The 19,604-nt window shown below is 39.7% G+C and overlaps 2 protein-coding genes across 7 annotated transcripts in view; one reads left to right on the top strand and one right to left on the bottom strand.

Moving 5' to 3' along the window:
• Ergic2 (ERGIC and golgi 2) overlaps positions 1 to 986 on the top strand; it is a 33,612-nt gene extending 32,626 nt beyond the window's left edge. The window contains exons 13-14 of one of the 3 annotated variants that reach the window (XM_031383951.1): positions 232 to 314; positions 457 to 986. In XM_031383951.1, coding sequence (XP_031239811.1) covers positions 232 to 314; positions 457 to 519 — 146 coding nt within the window. In that variant the 3' untranslated portion in view covers positions 520 to 986. The remainder of the gene's footprint in view (positions 1 to 231; positions 315 to 456) is intronic. The other 2 variants (XM_031383949.1, XM_031383950.1) reach the window with 2 other exon arrangements.
• Positions 987 to 4,803: 3,817 nt separating this feature from the next.
• Positions 4,804 to 19,604, bottom strand: part of Far2 (fatty acyl-CoA reductase 2) — a 104,751-nt gene continuing 89,950 nt past the window's right edge. For all 4 annotated transcript variants that reach the window (XM_031383945.1, XM_031383947.1, XM_031383946.1 and 1 more), the window contains 7 exons: positions 19,090 to 19,134; positions 17,981 to 18,099; positions 16,981 to 17,048; positions 11,038 to 11,209; positions 8,008 to 8,137; positions 7,524 to 7,651; positions 4,804 to 6,632 (listed from right to left, as the gene is read on the bottom strand). In XM_031383945.1, coding sequence (XP_031239805.1) covers positions 6,470 to 6,632; positions 7,524 to 7,651; positions 8,008 to 8,137; positions 11,038 to 11,209; positions 16,981 to 17,048; positions 17,981 to 18,099; positions 19,090 to 19,134 — 825 coding nt within the window. In that variant the 3' untranslated portion in view covers positions 4,804 to 6,469. The remainder of the gene's footprint in view (positions 6,633 to 7,523; positions 7,652 to 8,007; positions 8,138 to 11,037; positions 11,210 to 16,980; positions 17,049 to 17,980; positions 18,100 to 19,089; positions 19,135 to 19,604) is intronic.

The following is a 19,604-nucleotide window of genomic DNA, read 5'->3' as shown; positions in this document are numbered from 1 at the left end:
AGAGAGTCTTGGGTAGGTCATATCAGGTATGTGTTATGTGTGGGTTATGATCATGATGAAGCATTTGTTTTAAAACGTAACCCTGAGAGTGCCTTTCACTTCAGAGGCAGCCACAGGTGGCTTGGCTTCCTCCCTTCTGTGGTCTAATCCTCTACAGTTGGTGCAGCTTTTTATTCTCACATAGCAATTGCAAAGGCAATTTAATGAAAAACTTGAACTTATTTATTGCAGGCATGTTACATGGAATTGGAAAATTTATAGTGGAAATAATTTGCTGCCGTTTCAGACTTGGATCCTACAAGCCCGTCCATTCTGTAAGTGATACTGTACGTAGGGCTTGTCTTAAGTGGTGGTGTTGTCGTTATGTCTAAATAGAAAGTATTGCTTCCTATAAAGCCTTGTGATCAGAGACTATGCATAGAGTAGAACTAACATTCTGGTCTTCTTTTCCCTCAGGTCCCCTTTGCGGATGGCCACACAGACAACCACTTACCTCTTTTAGAGAACAACACACATTAGCACCTCATGGGTGGAGAAGAACTTTTTGCCTGAGACATTTAAAGCCTTTTCTAATAATAAAATGTTGTGCAATATATTCAAAGAAAGAGAAAGTATGAGAACCCGGAAACATACTTATTTAAAAAAGAAAAAACAGCCAAGGAAAACAACAAACTGCAGTCGTCTTGTATATGTTGTGTCTGTTACAAATGTCCTAGAAGAAATTATGCAGCTAATGGAGAGTCAGCCCAGCCAACAGTGCCAGGTGAAGACAGCACTTCTGATGCCCTCCCAGCAAACAGTATGGAAAGCAGAGCCTAGAGGATGGATGGGAACCCATATTTAAAGAAAAGGGCATTGATAAATGCAAATGTGTGCGTCCTTTGTTTTTAAAGATGTCAGAATAAAATGTGTAAAACCTATGGAAAACTAGTCTAGATTTTAAAAAAACTGTAATCAGCTCACATGGTTAATAAAGGAAACAGGGACTAGCTCTGTGTTACAGCCATATTAATGTTAAGCCATATGACAAGATGGTGTTACCCAGTTTGGGGTTCTGATGAAGGTCACTGCTTTCCTTTGAACTCCAGTTGCTGACTTTCCTGACTGTTGAAGGTTGAGCCTTAGAAGATTAAAGTGAAGTTTCCCAAGGCCAGGTATATACGTGCTATGATGTGTACAGGTGTCACTCACAGCTTGAACAAGGGACACTACAGGGAGAAGAAAGCATAAATGTTTAAAAAGATAAACAATTTATAAGATGTGACGGGAAAAGTTGAGTGTTGTATGCTTGTGAGGAGTGGAAAACTGGAGAGCTAACTGAGACGGGCGAGGCAGTCACCATACGAGACTGTCAGGCCTGAAACAGCCTAGGTGCGGCCGGAACACTGGACAGGGTGCTGCCCTCTGGCTCTGCACACGGCTGGTGAGGCTACAGTGACTTGAAGGAGCCTTGTCAGGTGCTGTTTGAGACTGCCGAGTATGTGTGCCAGCCTCATTTCCTTCTGTGTCATTGTGAGAAGACTGAATTTCAGTCCCTGTCAGACACAGGACTACATTGACAGTGGTGACTTAGAGTGTGGCCTGTCACAAGTCATTGTTTCCAGTGAATGTTTTTGAGGATTAAAAAAAAATGCTTTCTTGGAAGAGGGTAAGCCATCAGGGAAGGAGGAGATGACGGCAAATCATTCAGCAGTAAAGTGTATGAAAAATGGCATTTTGTAGAAAATAATACATTTTGGTTAAAGTATGAAGTATTAAGAGTCAAGAAGTTAAGTGACTAATACTATTAATAATGTTTTAAAATTTCTAAATGAATCCAGGAAATTTCAAATAATGAGTCTTTTCTGAGGTTTTTAATTTCATTTTATTTTCATTTTGTTTCAAATTCCCCTTAAATTTTATAGTTGGTCTAGAAACAGAACATCTCTCCAGAATTATGTTAGCAAGAACTGGTAACTTGAGACTGAATGTTGCTTTTCACGTCTACTTGCTAGGGAATTCAGTCAGTTTTCAGGGAAGAAAATACTAATTTAGAGTTATTCTCAGTATTACAATGTTTTTTAAAAGATTTAAGATTATTTTAAATTATTTCAATGTTTTCTAAATGCCACGTTAAAATTTTATTGAGATGTATCTTTTCCATTAAAATTGACTATGGGAATTTGTTTAAAGCAAACTTTTCTTTGCCGTTGATAGCCATTTTAAAAGTTAAGACTTTGATTTTCAAATAGTCAGGGACACATTTTTTTGTCAGTAAAAGAATGAAAATGCTGACCATCTGTTTGGGTGATGAAGGCAACTTGTGGCCTCACTAGAGTTTCCCTTCCAGGCCAGAAATTTCTCACTGACCTGCCAGCTACACAGCTTTCCCTATGCCTATGGGGCCTTGGAGACATGATACCCAAGTGTCTGTTCAATCCAGTCTTTTAAAAGTGTGTGTGTGTGTGTGTGTGTGTGTGTGTGTGTGTGTGTTTTCCAATCCTAATATTTTAAGTCTGACACCTTCACTTGAAATGTTTTTATACTATGTTTGTATTTGTATACCTTGACCTATAAAGATGAGTAAGTAACAGGTGAATAAATTACTGTCAGGTGTTCAAACACTTGACTGTCTACCTCCTGAGATAGCCTGTTCAGTCTACCTCCTGCAATAGCCTGGCTCAATATTAGAATTGCAGATCCACTTGTTCTCAACTTAGATGAATAATGGATACATTTCTCATAATTTCTTATCAGAGAAAAGCTGTCTATTTCATTATCAAAAGAATTTGTCATTTAAAACATAATTTACAGTCTTTCAAATGCATGTGCCATTTAGTCTAGCAGCAGCTTTTCTTGTTAAACTTTCAAACCCTTTATAACACTGCCAGAGAAATGGTAGAGGCTGGTGTGGCATGCATCCTCTGTCAAAACTGGGGAACCAGAGACAGGAGCATCCCTGGGCTTGCTGTTCACTTAGTCGGCTGAATCAACAAGTTCCAGGTTCAGTGAGAGACCTTATGTGAAAACATGAACATCTGAGTACGTACAACACCCAGCAGTTTGTATGAGTGGGCCTGTGAACAATTGACAATATTCCAGTCAGTAAACACTTACATGGTTGGGGGTCTCCTAATATTCCAAAGTTAATCCTTGCGTTTTTGTGTAATACCTTAAAAGAACTCCTCATAATGCACAGGGAGATCCCTTAAATATAGGCTGGATACTAAATAGGCCTGCATTTGTCACTGGTAATGCTGTGGAGATTCTTTAGATGTGTTTTTCAGGTCTGTACAAGGTTACTTGGATAGCTGTAAGTTTTTTCTTGTGTCAGTTTGGGTGTTGAATTTGGGACTCTGAATATTGTCAGCAAGTGCTGTGCCACTGAGAAGTCCCTGCCTCCAGCTCTGCTTTTTATTAAAGTTTTTTTTTTTCCTAGAATTGATCCATGTTATTCTACCCCACGTCTCCGACCATAGGACTCAGTATTTCAGATAAAATAGGAAGATGCTAAAAATGTTCCATGTCAGAAGACATGGTTCTGCTTAAACTCAATTCCAGGTAAACAATGTTTGCCATCAAAGTCGCCATACTTTGTCATATATCAAAACCTAGCTATTGCTAATTTTGTTTTGTTAGGTTTTTAACTATGTTTTTAAAGCTGATGTAGACAGTGCCTTTTCCTCCCTTTTAAACACTTCTCTGGACATGGGAGAGCCCCATTTTTAGTATCCCAAGATGGCAAAGCCATAGTTCCAGAAAGGTAGCCGTGTGAGCACAGTGAACTTTAAAAGTTACTGATGATTTAATTTCTATGTTCAGTGTGTTATAGTAATGTGGTTTGAGTAAGAGTGGTCCCAATAGGCTCATATTTGAATGCTAAGTTGTGAGGGAGTAGAACTGTTCAAAGGGATTAGAAGGCATGGTCTTGTTGGAAGAAGTATATTAGTGGTGGTGGGCTTCGAGGTTTCAAAAACCTATTCCAGGTCCTCTCCCCCTCTCTGCCTGCAGATCAGGTTGTAGCTTCTACAGCTCCTGCACCATGTTCCCTGCTACGATGATAAAATAGTAAGCCTCTGAAACTATAAGCATAAAAGGAGAGTTGCCTTGGTTATCAGCCATGCTTTATATCAATAGAGCAGTGACTATGACAAATAATATTTGAAAGTTTTCTACCTCATTCTAAATTATTTAAATGAGTTAGAAGTACTCGAATGCAGAAGTATGAGAAGTGCTTTTCTGAGGTGTGTATTGCTATTCATTGCCTTAGTGGCTCTCTGCTCACTGTATCTAGTATCATGGTACATGTTATCAAGACTTCTTCTTAGTACATTTTCATTAGTGTATATTAATAGCACAAAACAGTGGTTCTTGGCATTTTCCCACATGTATAAAAGACATCGTGCTTATGTTCAACCCTCCCTTTTGCCAGGACTTGTTTTCAAGCATGTACTTTTATTATTTTAACTTCTCCCAAGTAGATGTTTTTCCCATTGTGTATGTATTAGGACTTGTGTGGTTAACTGGTCCTGGTGTGGATATTTCAATGGTGGGGACTTCATTCATATAGTTACCTACTTTTTCTGTTCATGCATTGCAAGATAAACTTGTGCCATGTGTTATATCCCACAGAATACTCAAACATGACCCAGTTGATGTTGCAGGAAAAAGTGGAATCAGTGTTATATAGCTTGTGTATATGTTCCTTTAATAGTTATTCCTGTGATTTTATTTGATTGAGAATTTTGAGAGGATTGTTTGTTTTTTTTTCTGAAGTCAGGTTGTGGGAACTGGTCAGCAGTTAAATAACACTGAAGACAGGAGTTAGTAATTCAGAGTTTTATTTAATCCGAAGCTCAAACTCAGTCACTGGAGTTTTTGGATTGATGAGACAATGGTCAAAAGGTAGTAAATCTTTAGAACTGCCCTGTTAGTCTCTTCCTGCCTCTTGAGTTCCTATTACTGTATCCTTAGCTGGTGCCTTTCATGTAACTCAGAAGTCTTGCAGATGTCTCACATGGGGAAACCCACAGATGCTTTATTTCAGAGTTGAGTTTTCTGCCTGGACAGTAGTTACTGACCTTAATCAAATTTGCAGAAACTGTGCCAGAAAGGGTTCTCCCAACATGTTCCTCATGGTTCTGAGGAGACCTCAGTACTGGCCACACTTGAGCCACAGAATGTAAGCATACACATGTTAACTGCTCGGGTGTAGTTTTCAGTGATTTGTGTGGACGTTATTTTATTTGAATATTTTATTGTTGTTACCATGCAGAGATCCTGCAGTCCATTATGCCCTCATCTCAAATATGAGCAAAACTGGGTGCCAGCTTATGAGTATGAGAATTTGTGAGTGTTTAAAGGTTTTTATTTGTATTTAAAATGCTTAAGCAAAAACCTTCACTCTGTTTTCTTGTACATTTTTTGTACATTATAAACTAATGTGTGTGGCTGGGATGACTGAGGTACAAGGACCTCCTCAGGTGATCAGGAGTGTGCTCCTCCAATCCACACATGAAGACAGAAACTAGAACTTAACATTTTATTTGAAGTTTTGGTTTCCTCATTGGCAAAGGTCAGGAGGGTTTCCATGGTTCTAGTCTAGGAACATTTCCCTCCCCATCATCCTTTCTGACTGAGGCCTGAGTGAAATACTTAAGTAGAAGGGCTTTGGCAACATCATTAAATAAGAAGGGGACTTGAAGCTTTCAGGACAATGATTAAAAACGGAGAATAAGGGATGCCAAAATCATGTTATAAATGAAGTATACAAGACTCCCTGGTGCATGTATGATTACGTTCTTATTTGGTGTGTACATATCTACACCGTTTGTTCCTTTTAGGATTAAGTTGTGGACAGAGGTGAGAGACAGGATAGGCATGAGCCTACTTCCCCTCAACTCAACCAGGACTGTAGTGTTTAACACAGAAGGCTACTTGAGCTGTATTGTGAGGAGGTTGAGCTTTGCACAGTTCACAATGGTTGGAAGCTCTTGCCTTGGTACTGAGCATGCTTCCCTGCATGATGCTGACTTTCTCTGGCCTGCTTAGGCTTCTGCCATGTGTTCTTCCATCTTCAGTGAGTTGAAATTAGTTTTGTTGGGAAGGAAAGCTAAATAAAGGAAAAGGAGTGCTTTCATACTTCATGTGTGATAGTGTGGAGTGGTGGTGTCAGGATATAATCTGGAAGTTACATTTTTGTAAATGTATGCAGTTAGAGGCTGACTTTCCTCACTGAACAAAAAACAAAAAACAAAAAACCAAACAAGCATGTTCACACTTGCATGCGCTCGTGCACACACACACACACACACACACGCACACACACACACACACACACACACACACACACACTGAAGAATAGGGAAGAAGATGGAATGGCAACTTCGACTGGAAGCTTGTGTGTGCTTCTTGTTACTTTCTAGCTTAAGACCCAGTTTACTGCCTTAGAGGTATCTGAGGTTCCAGATGATAGGCTGGTGTAATGTTCTTAGACCTTGAGTGTGCTGGAGGCCCGGAAATAGGAGATGAACTTGTAACAGAAGCTCACAATGAAGAACCAGATGTTCCGAGCCATCTGAGACCTTGCAATGAGGAGGCGCCATATGATAAGAAACAGGGCAGTATTAAAGAGGTAGTGAATGTTCCGGAGCCTAAGGGACAGAGACAAAAGCACAGTTAAGACAGCACTTGCATCCAGCTGTGCTACCCAAAGCATAAAAGGGTTCCTGTTTGTGACCAGCAAATACCAAGTTCTCAGAGCCCATGGCATGTCTTGGTGCTCTTGTTTTTTGTGTCTTTCATTTCCTATTCTTGAATAACCAGGGTTCCCTCATATTTTCGAAGCTTGTTACTCTTCCCCCTACTTCTCTGAAGCTCTCTTGTATTGTGATTCATGGATGAAATAATATTTTCAGAATCTACTCTGGTCTTTTCAGTATTGAAAACCCTCTGTGACCAGTGAGATTGCTAAGTGGATAAGTACATTTTTTTTTGGAGCAAGCCTGGAACTTTAGCTGGAACCCATGTAAGGGTCAAAGAAGGGAATTTGACTCCACAGGCACTATGGTATGCAACACACACCATATACAAACAGTTTAAAATGATCACTGTCTTGATGGCTGGAGCATAGATAGTGAACTTTGAAGCCTGCTTTTCAAGCTTTCTTCCTTTTAGCGGTCTGACTTTCCATTTTTACCATCTGTACTACAGACTTAGTTTTTGCAGGAATCATGACCCAAATCATCTAACTTATTTGTCAGGAATTTTGACTAAAATAAGTAGGAACTGTAGGAACTGGAGAGTAGTTATGTGATTTCCTAAGTTATGTAGCATGATCTGCCCTTTGGGTATTCCTAAGGCAATACTGTGGTAAGGTGCACAAGAACAAACAAACTTGGGCTCAAGCCTGGCTCCAGTATTTGTTTCTATGAATCAGCCTCATAATAGTTGCTGCATAAATGCTGAGTAATTTAATTCATGCACATTCTAGTATAAAGTCAGTCAGCAGTAGCACCTCACAGATAGATAGTGAGTGTGCTTACCTTTTTAAGTGTTGCTTTGCTTTCGGGATATCAGCCAGATCCTCTTTTAGTAGATACTTCTTAACCCCCAAAACATAATTTTCAATGTATTCAAGCCAGTTCAACTGACGCACATCAAAGTTGAATACCTGCAAAGCAAGAGATACAGGCTTCCAGCATTGCACTACCAGGCAGTCACCTTGTCCATTGTGGGTACCCAGAGCTCATGGAGCTCATCAATATGTCCACATGGCTAGAATTGCTGGCCAGTGATCTTCAGGTACCCAGCTGTCTCCACCTCCCTGCCACTGTTACCAAGCAGGCCACTATACCAGCAGCAATGAAGGTCCAATCACAATCCACAGACTAGGTCTCTTGGATGCACTGAACTTGTTTCCTGTGAGTGATGACATTGTGTGGTTTTCTTAGAAAAAAACAAATCCTGTCTGTATACCTAACATTCCCCTATTATCTGGTCACATGAATTCTGAGTTGCCATACTTACTCTCTGGTCTTCAGGACTGAGCTCTGACAGAAGCATCTCTGTGTTGTTTGTGCTCCATTCCCAACTGTGATTGATGAAATACTCCAGCATGGAAATGGTTCTTAACAGCCGGTTCATGAGCTTCAGCATCCTGAGGGAAAGACCAGTTAGGATCTGATGCCGTGCTTCCTGCCCACTGCTTTTTCCTGTACAGGGGAGGGTGGCTGAGTATCATTAAGGAAGTACAAAGTGATGGTGGGCTCATGGCCATGACACCAGCACTCGGGAGACCAAGGCAGGAAGATCAGCCTGGACTACTTAGTGAAGTTAAGTCCAGTAAGTCTGTCTTTAAAGAACAAAACAAATAAAAAATGTATCTTTCTTTCCTCCAAATTCTCAGAATTCTTTTTTGGGCTCCTGGATCACTTCCCTCTTTTGGCTAGTTTACAATAATAATAATTTCTACAATCAAGCTTCGTGTTTATCTTTTATAAAGTACCTTATACCTTCCTTCATGTAAGTGAGTCCTAGCAATAAATCTAACAAATTGTGCACTCTCTAAAATCTACTTGTGGTAGGTACTAGAAGGGTTTATAAATTTTTGTGAAAGTTAGAATTCTTATTTCTTCTCCTCACTTTTCACTTTAATTCTGTTAAGTAGAATGACCCTAACAGCACCTATCAGACATTTACATCCATCCAAGCACCTACCTACCTCTCATCAGACATTGCAAAACTAAGCTAGTTATTACTTGCTTGAAGGGATTACAGTTTTTGTTTTTAATTTTGAGTCAGATCTTTAGAAAGCTAAGTTCTTTTTATTGCATGTTCTTAAATTTGTGAAACCAAAAACAGGGCCTCAGTCTTAGTATAAAAACTTCAGGCAGCATTGTATTATTTGATGAAGCAGAGGCTGGTTGTAAGTCAGACTTAAGAAAAACTTAATATTCATAAGTACTCTGTTAGGTGCAGTGCTGACACTTCTAGAAAAGGCTAACTGCTGATTTTCATAACAGCCTTGGAGGTAGCTCTTTGCGTTTTTCTGAATGTGGTTCATAAGTTTAAGAGTGTCAGGATTTAAACTCCAACTTAGTTCTGACCAACCCCAGAGAGCTTCTCTTGTAGTCCCAACTACCCTGTGTCCTTTGCTTATTACAATGGAGTGCCCATGGTCAGAACATGAACCAGCTCTTCTCTAGAAATCTCTTAGGACTGTGAAATAGCCAGAATTTACTCATACTGGCTTTTCAGAAAGATTATGTTCATGTCGCAAAGGAAATGCTCCAGGTATGTCTTTGAGTGTGGTTAAGCTCAGCTTGGTACTGGAGTATATAGTCAATTCTGTTACAAATTGTGATGCTCTGGGAATTTGGTCTTATTCTTCGTTCAAGTTCCCATTAACTATTGAGAGAATTTCATGAGAAATATCTTGTTTGAGAAGTAGATTTAAATAGTATAGGAACAGTAGTTGTACAGTGTGTCACTGTCCAAGGAATATTAATTTTTAGAAAAACAACAAAAATTATATTCTTAGGTAGAGGCCTTTTGTATGTAAAACATAAAACATGTAAATAAAAACTTAGAACTTAGTCACAACAGTGATTATTTTGTACACTTTATATCAAATACATATGTTTTCTATCCCCTTTTTATAGAAGAGTTAGAATTTAGAAAGAAACTTTATTTATGACTCATGGCTAAATTAGTGAAGCCAAGATTTTAATCCTGGCTCCCAACTTTACGATGTCAGATCCTACAGTGACTGGCCTTATAAAAAGCCATAAAAGGATTATTTTGGGGCAAGTAATAGATGGCTCAGTGGGTAAAGGTGCTTGCTGCCAAGTCTAACAATATGGGTTCAATCTGTGTTTAGAAAACACATGGTAGAGAAAACCAGTCTCCCTACAAGGGGCCCTCTGATCTCCACTCCTGTGCGATGATAGTATATACACAATAAATAAATGTAAAAAAATTTAAAGAGTATTTAAAATAATTATATCACAGAAACAAAACAGTTGTCCAATCCAGGATGGTTTAGTTTCTTCCAAGCAAAATGTGTATTGATTTTTTTCTTTCTGTTTCTTTTATTCATCAAACCTTGCTTTATCCAGGTACCTAGAATTTCTTCTTATGCTTTTCTTCTCCCATCTATACTGAGGAAAACTCACACAGACCTTTTCCACAGAATCATAATGCCTTCTTATGTGGGTAAGAGAAGGTAGGTGAGCCATGCGGCCTTTGTGTTGCTGTTTCCTGTGCAAGTCCTGGAAGTGCTGGATGTGTCAGAAAGGGGCTGCTCAGAGGCCAGTCCTATTCCTGTTCAGACTGTGCTTCCAGGAATCTCCTCCTGTTGAATGCGTTGTGGAGGTAGCAAAAGATGTGCTTTGTCACTGCTGGGTGGTGGCAGAGCTGGCTTTGCTTGGCACCTTGTCCCTCTGTTTTGTTTTGTTTTTTTTTTTTTTTCATCACTCTATGTGTCAGTCAGTGAACCTAGTTTGTAGTGGGGGCTGTGAGATGGCTTCCTTCCTTGGTCACTTCGTTAGTCACTTCCTGTTAGACCAGTAGTTCTCAACCTTCCTAATGCCCAATCTTTTAATACAGTTCATGCTGTATCATAAAGTTATTTTGTTGTTAGTTTGTAACTGCAGTTTGGCTGCTGTTATGGATTGTGAATCTCTAGTGTACCCCACAGGTTGAGAACCACTGTGTTAGACTATGCAGATTCTGCCCTTAGCTTCCCTATCAGTGGCAGAAATGTTAGCCATGAAGTATGAAAATGGAAATAGGACCATCATTAGTTCTTGCCACAGGATGGCCACACAACAAGCAGTGAGTGAGGCTGGTGTCATGGTTGTGTCTTTATGTGTGTGTGTTTGTATGATTGTATAAATATGTATGTGTCTTGTGTGTGTATTTGTGCGAATGTGTATGTATATGTGTCTGTGTGTGTGACAGAGACATTTATCTTCTTTAACCCTCGGCTGCACAGAGGATTAAGGATTTTGGCTTCCATGCACTGACAATATTAAAACCATTGCCTCAACTTCTCACCTGGGTTTCCTTCCAGTAAGCCTCAGATAGAAGTCATAGATGATGGCAGGGGCCCGGTGGCTGACGGCATTCCAGTACTGGGTGGTGAAATTGTTGGTGGTGAAGTCAGCATTTGGCCTTCTGAAAGCACTCTCAAATGGGATCTTTTCAATGGTTGCCAAGACCTGTAATCCTGGAACAAAAAGAGTGCTAAATCTCAGAGATTGTAAGTCCATCATCTTTAAGCTATCTGCAGTGCAGAATGACAGACCATATAACATCAAGAATCTTTCTGAGACCATGAAGATTTTTATGCAGGTAAATACCTGCACAGTTAAGCAATATGACTGCACTAAGAATGGACTTTTTTTTAAGGGTTGGGGGGGGATTGAGACAGGGTCTCATTATACAGCTATGGTTGTCCTGAAACTCACTATGTAGATTGGGCTGCCTTGAGCTCACAGAGATCGTCTTGTCTCTGCCTCCCAAATGCCGAGGTTAAAAGCATGCACTACTATGCCTGAACTTTTCTTAAAACATTTACTATCAAATAATTGAGGAAGCCAGGCAGTGGTGGTGCACACCTTTAATCCCAGCATTTGGGAGGTGGCAGGCAGATTTCTGAGGCCAGCCTGGTCTACAGAGTGAGTTCAGGACAGCTAGGGCTATACAGAGAAACCCTACCTTGAAAAAAAGAAAAAGGAAAAAAAATAATTGAGGAAATTTCTTATTCAGTATGAGGACAGGCTATTCAAAAGGATGTGTATCTGTTCAATTCTGGATTTTCAAGTCTACTCTGAAAGGCCTTCAACTGAAGCTGGGAGGATCCTTTGCAAAGCTATCAGGAAAGTGTTTTGGTAGTTGTTTTTCTTAAGGTTAGATGTTCTTAACAGAGGTTTGCATAAAAGTATAAAGATGGATTTCCTTGGGTGGGTCACTTAATGTAGTACAGAGATTTTATAGTTGTCTCCATTTTCATATAATTTAGAGTAGCTTACTTTAAATTTTTAATATTTGTAGATATAATGGTCTCTTTGAGAACATTCATTTAAATTAAATTTTAACTTAATTGGATCTTTTCAAACAATGCAGTTAATTATTCAGTTATGATGAAGTTATCAGTTATTATGGTAATTTGATTATGTTCATCTTTCAAAAGATACCCCTAAGAAATCAACATGTAGCATATACATGTTTTTGGTTAGCTTTAACTTAAAGAGGAGAAAGTTAATTGAAAAACTGTCTGGATCAATTGAACAGTGGTCTGGATCAGACTGGCCTATAGGTATGTGTTTAGGGTATGTCTTTGATTTTTTAATTGGATACAGGATGGCCCAGCCCACTGTGGGTAATACCATGGTGGTTTGAGTAAGAATGGCCCCTATAGACTCATATATTTGAATGCTTAGTCATTAGGGAGTGGCACTGCTTGAGAAATAATAGGTGTGGCCTTGTTGGATTGGGTGTAGCTCTTTGTTGGAGGAAGTGTTGGGGGACTTCAGATTTCAAAAGCCCAGGCCAGGGTCAGTGCTTCTTCCTCTTCCTGCTGCATGCAGATCCATATGTAGAACTCTCAGCTCCTTCTCCAGCACTATGCCTGCATGCACACTACCATGCTTCCTACAATGATGATAATGGACTAAACCTCTAAAACTGTAACCAAGTCCCAATTAAATATATTTTTTTTATAAGAGTTGCCATGGTCATGAAATCTCTTCACAGCACTAAGACACCTGAGCAAGCAGTCTTGGACTATATCAGAAAGCTAACCATAGCCTGTGCAGATGAGCAAACATCATTCCTACATGACTGTGATTCAGTTGCTTGCTCAGAAGTCATGCTTTGTAGAATAGCAACCAGGCCTGCCTTCAAGTTTCTGCTTGGGTTCCTGCCTCAATGATGGACTGTAACCTAGGTTGTAAACAAAATAAATCCCTTTTTCTTTCAAGTTGTTTATGGTCAATTTTTTTTTTATTGAGGCAGCATATGTAGTGAACATTCACATTTAACAACTATAAAATTGACCTCTTGATATACCTGCCCTTTCCTGACACATTTTACAGCACCTTTAAATGATAATTCTTTTTTTTTTTTCCTTTTTTCAGTAAGTCAACCAAAACCACTGGAGCCATCTTGATCCTCTTCTTTGTTCAACTCTTATAACACTGCACACCAGAATAATTGGCCTTCCCCTTGAAAAGCACCCAGCTTCACCATCTGCATCGTTATCGTGGATAGGAGCTGTCCCTGTAGCCTGTATATTGGGATAGAATCACCACTGGACTCTGCTGTGGGTCTTGTGCCCCAGTAGTCTGATCTCCATACAGAAGCTAGGGTGAGTCTTTAAAAATGCTGCTCAGAATGTTACTTCAGTTTACAGAACCCCTGTTAGACCCTATTATTTGGAAGGGGGCAAAACCATTAGTCCAGTTGGTAAGACCTTTTAGCATCTGCATCTTCTTACACAGAAAGAAAATGTTATGGGAAATGGATAAGGCCTTGCGGGATCTGCCTAAGCCTCACTCTTGCACCCATCCTTCTGGGTTCATTTTCTACCATTTACTGCTAGTTGCTGCTCAAGATAAGAGGTCCTTCCTATCCTTGAATATGAATAAAGAGCTACTGTACTGATGGTTTCTCCTGACAAGCCCTCACTTGCCTCAGGTCTCTGCTGAGATGTCACATTACCAGAGCTGTTTCCTTGGCCTCACATAAGAAATCACCCTTCTTACCCCTGTCTATTTTTCTTCAAGGACTTAACCATATCTGATGTATAATCTTGCTTTTGTCCCTACACAGACCTGGAGAAGTGGCTGGCAGGCAATTGGTGCTCAGTGAATACTTTTGAACTGAATGAAAGGGTATCTCAGTAATGTATAGCAATTTCTATTTCCTAACTCTATCTTGACTCTTTGGTTGTTTCACCATGGTCTCATATCACTAAAACAGAATTTTTAAGATCATTTTAGATGTTCAGACTAGGAAATAATTAACCTGTGATAGTTTAGCTGGCTATAAGATCAATATACTAGTCAATTTCATTTCTTCCCAGTAACCATTCGAAAATTTATTTCTTTATAAAGATACCATTAATTATTAACAAAATGTATACATCTCTTAGATCCTAGGTATAAATCTGATAAAGGTTTAAGAACTATATGAAGTGAAATTTTTTTCCTTGAAGGGCATTACAGACAACTGAATGGATGTTACATGTCCACCCATCCAGCTGTCAGTTATTCTGTATGACACTTAACACTACAAATGATCAGGCCATGGTGACTTTACTAGTGATTCCAGCTGGAAGCATTTGGATCACTTCTAATAGCTCTGATGTGAGGCATAAACGAATTTCAAACTAATCAAACTTGAATTAGTAAATAATGACATCCTAATGTGCTGTATTAAGCTTTTTGTATAGAGGCGTGGCACTGGAAGAAGGATATGACCACCTAAGCATATCTGCTGTGGTGTGAGGGGAGGGTAAGCATGTATGTACAGTATTTATCATCCCCGGAAAGGAGTGTCTCAAGTTACATCATATCATACAATAAGCTATGGTATCTGGCTGTTCTGCAGCATTACCCAGATGGTATCCCTGAAGCATGTAGAATAAGTTACTATTATAACACAGAAAGGGGAGATGTGTCACTGGGAATTCATGCCTTCTTTAACCTTCTGTTGTCATTAGGTCTTTAAATTCATTTCCAAGGGTCATGGGCAAGTAGATCTAGTCCCTTATATGTAGACAAGATGTGGTGGTTTGAACAAGAATGACTCCCATAGGTTCATATATTTGAATGTTTTACCACTAGGAAGTAGCACTTTTTGAAAGGATTAGAAGGATTTGGAGATATGGCCTTGTTGGAATAGATGTGGCATTGTTGGAGGAAGTATGTCAGTGGAAGGGGACTTTGAGGTTTCAAAAGCCCATGTAGGCCAGGCCAAGGCACATGTCCACTCATCAAGAACCTTCCACATCACCACCTTTCTCTGCCTACAGATCAGGATATAGCTCTCAACTGCTTTTCTGGCTCTAAGTCTACCACTGCGTGCTGCCATTCTCCCCATGATGATAACAGACTAAGCCTCAGAAATTGTAAGCAAGGCCCCAGTTAAATGCTTTCATTTAAGAATGACCTTGGTCATGGTACCTTTCACAGTAATAGAACAGTGACTAAGACATAAGCCAACAGAGTTTGTGTAGTATGGGTTTTTTAAAGCAGAGGCCACCAGCTTCTATAACCACATAGAAGTTTCCTTGTCATTGCCTAAGGCCTTTGACCAAAGACTCTGGCTTTATTTTTTCTTCAATGGTGACTTATATTTTCTTTTATAAATTAGTGGTGGGAAGATTTACTCACACAGGAGAGAGACAGGACACCTGGATTCACTTTCATTTCAAGAATGGACTAGCTCCCTTTATGAATCCAAGGAGCCTTTTTGATTTTTTTGGGCTTTATGTAAGTTGAGCACCTTAGATTCTTTTTAAGGTTCTTTTTCGTTTGTTTGTTTGTTTGTTTTTGTTTTGGGGACAGGGTTTCTCTGTTTAGCCCTGGCTGTCCTGGAACTCACTCGGTAGAACAGGCTGGCCTCTAACTCAGAAATCTACCTGCCTCTGCCTCCCAAGTGCTGGGATTAAAGGCATACACCACCACTGCTCCGATTTTAAGGTCCTGTTAACTATAATCATCTATAATTCTATAAAATGAGAGTTTTCAGGAAGGAAGACAACTTTTAAAAATACTACAGCCTCTGATATCTTTTTGAAAACGACCTTATTTTATTTGTAATCGTGTGTGTGTGTATGTGTCTCTGTGTGGGTATATGCATATCCTCTGAAGCTCTAGTTACAGGTAACTGAGTCAACTGATGTGGGTGCTAACAACCAAACTGGATCCTTTGCAAGAGCAGTACATGCTCTTAACTGTGGGCCATTTCTCCAGCCAGATTTTATTCTATCTTATTTGCTTATGTTAATATTCATTTATATGGGTGGGATCTTAGACATCTTCCATTACTGATACAAAAAGATAATCTTACCATTTTGAAATCAATTCTGATTTAGAAATGTGATATAAATAATTAGGCTTATGAAGAAAAGAACTTGATTATAGATAACTGTGTTTGCCACTTTTCAAGTACAAATGACACAGTGTATGCGCTCTGCATGGGAATCAGACCAATATAACAGCTAGAGAGTCTCCAATCTCAGACTCTCTAGCAAGAAAACCAACTCCCTAGTCAATAAAGGAGTGCACCATTGGTTGATTGGTTAGGCAGATCCCTAGATATATGAGATTTATTATCAACAGAACACTTTTAGGGTCACAGGTACTATCCAGTTAGGGGCAGGCAGCTACAGAAATGGATTTGCCATACCTGCCCCATAACTGAAGTGGACTGTTGTGTGACCTTTCTAAATCTATCACTGTCTATCTGCATTCTTAGAAGTGCAGCAGAGGGAAAGGCAATCATGAAGGGCAGGTGTGTGGGGTGCTGATTGCCACCAACACTGTTTATCTTTGCCAACTTTGTTTTTAAAACCTCTTGTCAGACTTTTCATTCCATGTAATCATACACGTAATATAATCATACATGTAATCATGTACCCCTACATGTACACATGTCATCATACATGTATGTAACGATGCATGTAATCATGTAACCCTATGTATAAACATGTAATCACGTGTATAAGTATGTAATCATGCATGTAATCATACATGTAATCATGTACCCCTGTATGTAAGCGTGTAATCATATATTCCCACAAGCCATTTTTGATATCATGATATGTCCTAGTTAACTGCAACACATTAACAATTTGCAGAGATTTTTTTTCTCTTTATGGTTTAGTTTTGTTTTGGCTTCTTCCCTAACTGTTCTTGGCTGCAAGACACATTTTGATTTTCCTCTGGCCAATACAGGTCATTATGCACTTACATAGTTAACGGCACTTACCCATTTCATACCAGTTACAGGGATTGAGATTACCAGATGTGGAATGGTAGATTAATGTTGATTTAGGCCTGGAAGATAAGATTAAAGTTAAATAAATAAGAGAAAATTGATAGCTAATGAAAGATAAAGGAAAATAGCACTGAGACAGGTTTCAAAAGCTTCTGTGGCTTCTGCATCTACACGGCACGTTCAGATTCTGCGGTTCTGCACAGTACTACCCAGTTCTTTCAAAAGCTTCTGTGGCTTCTGCATCTACATGGCATGTTCAGATTCTGCGGTTCTGCACAGTACTACCCAGTTCTTTCTTAGGGTTGATAGGAAACATGGAAAAGACTAAGTACACACATCAATATATCACATAGCTGTGGAACACACCTGCTTGAGTTCACACATCAATATATCACACAGCTGTGGAGCACACCTGCTTGAGTTCACACATCAATATATCACACAGCTGTGGAGCACACCTGCTTGAGATCACACATCAATATATCACACAGCTGTGGAGCACACCTGCTTGAGTTCACACATCAATATATCACACAGCTGTGGAGCACACCTGCTTGAGTTCATGTGAGAAAAACGTCATTCTCCTTGTCATGTATGAGCAGAGCCCCCCCCCCCCCAAACACACATACAACCTTCTCTTTGTGCCAACAATTTCCTCTCTTATCGCTTGGCATCTGCCAGCAACTAAGCAGCAAGCAGTTCAATAAAATATAAACTGTGCTGCCCTTTCATCAGCTAATATCTTAGGATGCTGAATAGGAAGGAAACCTTTTTGGTTATTTAAAAATTCTATGGTAAGTTGTTTAATGGCAAATTACTTTAAGACCCACCAAGTATTAATCAGTTTTCATACATGTTAGCTTGTATAGGAAGGTACATTGGGAATTCTGAGATAGTGAACAAACATCCTATCATTTTGGAGTCTTGTAGATTGAAAATGTAACTGACATCAGCTCCCCTGTTTCTCAGGGGCTTGCATAAGTGTGCTTACCTATGAACTGCAGTATACCATCCTACTGCTATGGTGAGATTAACAACGGTGTCAACTGGAATCACATCTGCCACTGCCGTGGGAGTCGCTTTTATTGATCGAAGAAATCCTTTCCCAGTCTGCTCAGGAGAGATGGAGCATAACATATAAACCAGATGTAAAGTCACAGTCAGCACTAGACACTGTGTGTGGGAGTTGGTCACTAGGTCTCTGCTTTTGCTGAAAGAATTCATCAGTGGATGGGCACACTTCTGTGCATGCGTGTGTGTGCATGTATGCATGTGTGTGTGTGTGTGTGCATGCCTGTGTGAGTGTGTAAACTAGCTGCTGTTCTTTGCAAGTTCAAGTATTAAGAATATAATGTGGAGTGGGTAGAATTTGAATCAGCATGCTGGTGTTCACTAAAATAAAACTGGTTCTAGCTCCATATTTAAATGATGTTTATCCCCATCTAGACTGTCATGGGGAAAGCAATAAGAGCAGTCAGAGAACAATGTGTGCCCACAAGCCCACAGGCCCACTGGCTTATCTATTTTAGTGTCAAGGGTTGCATAATCTTTGAGATAAGTCTTTTTTTTTTTTCTTTTGAGACAGGGTGTTATATGGCACAGGTTGGCCTTGAACTTCTAATCCTTCTGCCTCTCCTCTAAAGTCTAGGATTGCAGGTATGAGCTGCCACACACATTCAGTTTATAAAGTGCTAGGGATTAAACTCAGGGCTTCAAATATGCTAAACCAAGCACTCTAATATGCGAGCAACATCCCTCCTGAGGCTAATATTTTTACTGTATGCCTGATTAGCTGCATTAGTTCAAGCCATTAATAAAGCAATGAAAGTAAAGTACCTCCACTTTATGGCAACAAAAGGAAAATTTTGTTGTCCAGACATCTCCAAAGTAAAACTCCTGAACAGCAACTGAGCATGGCAGTCACCTCTGTCCTGATGATAAGAACAACTTTCTGCTGCCTCATGTTCCAGTTAGTTACTCTAGATCAGCTGCTCCCGTTCTCACCACACATAATTTTACATCAAGGAAGCAAAAGACAACACTAAGGCCTCAGTTACTGTTCTCCATTCCAAGGGATTACTTCCTCATCTTTGTACTCACCGCAATAATGAGTCCACTGGGTCCATTTAAATTATCAACCCAACCCTGGAAAGAAAGATCTCTGTTGGTCATACGTTTCAGAAAATTGTTATCCATGGACAGTCCAGTCTGTTTATGTGGGGGAGGCTGTATGGGTGTGTGTATATATATACACACATACACACACACACACACACACACACACATATATATATATATACATATATATACACACACACACATACATACATATATGTGCTGGTGTACATATCCATTTACTAGCTAATTGATCATAAAGAACAGGAAAAGAGAAGAAAGGAAGAGAGGTGGAGAAGGAGTGAAGAGCAAAAACAAGAGTATAAGAGAAGAGGAAGAGGAGAAGAGGGTAAGGGAGGAGGAGAGTGTAAGGGAAGAGGAGGAGGAGGACTTAAGGATGGACGAGGAAGAGGAGGGTGTAAGGGAGGAGAAGGAGGAGGAGGGTGTAAGGGAGGAGGAGGAAGAGGAGGGTGTAAGGGAGGATGAGGAGGAAGAGGAGG

The sequence above is a fragment of the Mastomys coucha genome, unplaced genomic scaffold, assembly GCF_008632895.1.
Source record: "Mastomys coucha isolate ucsf_1 unplaced genomic scaffold, UCSF_Mcou_1 pScaffold20, whole genome shotgun sequence".
Lineage (NCBI taxonomy): Eukaryota > Metazoa > Chordata > Mammalia > Rodentia > Muridae > Mastomys > Mastomys coucha.
Note: the sequence above shows the minus strand (reverse complement) of the source record. Positions and strands in the feature narration are given on the sequence as shown.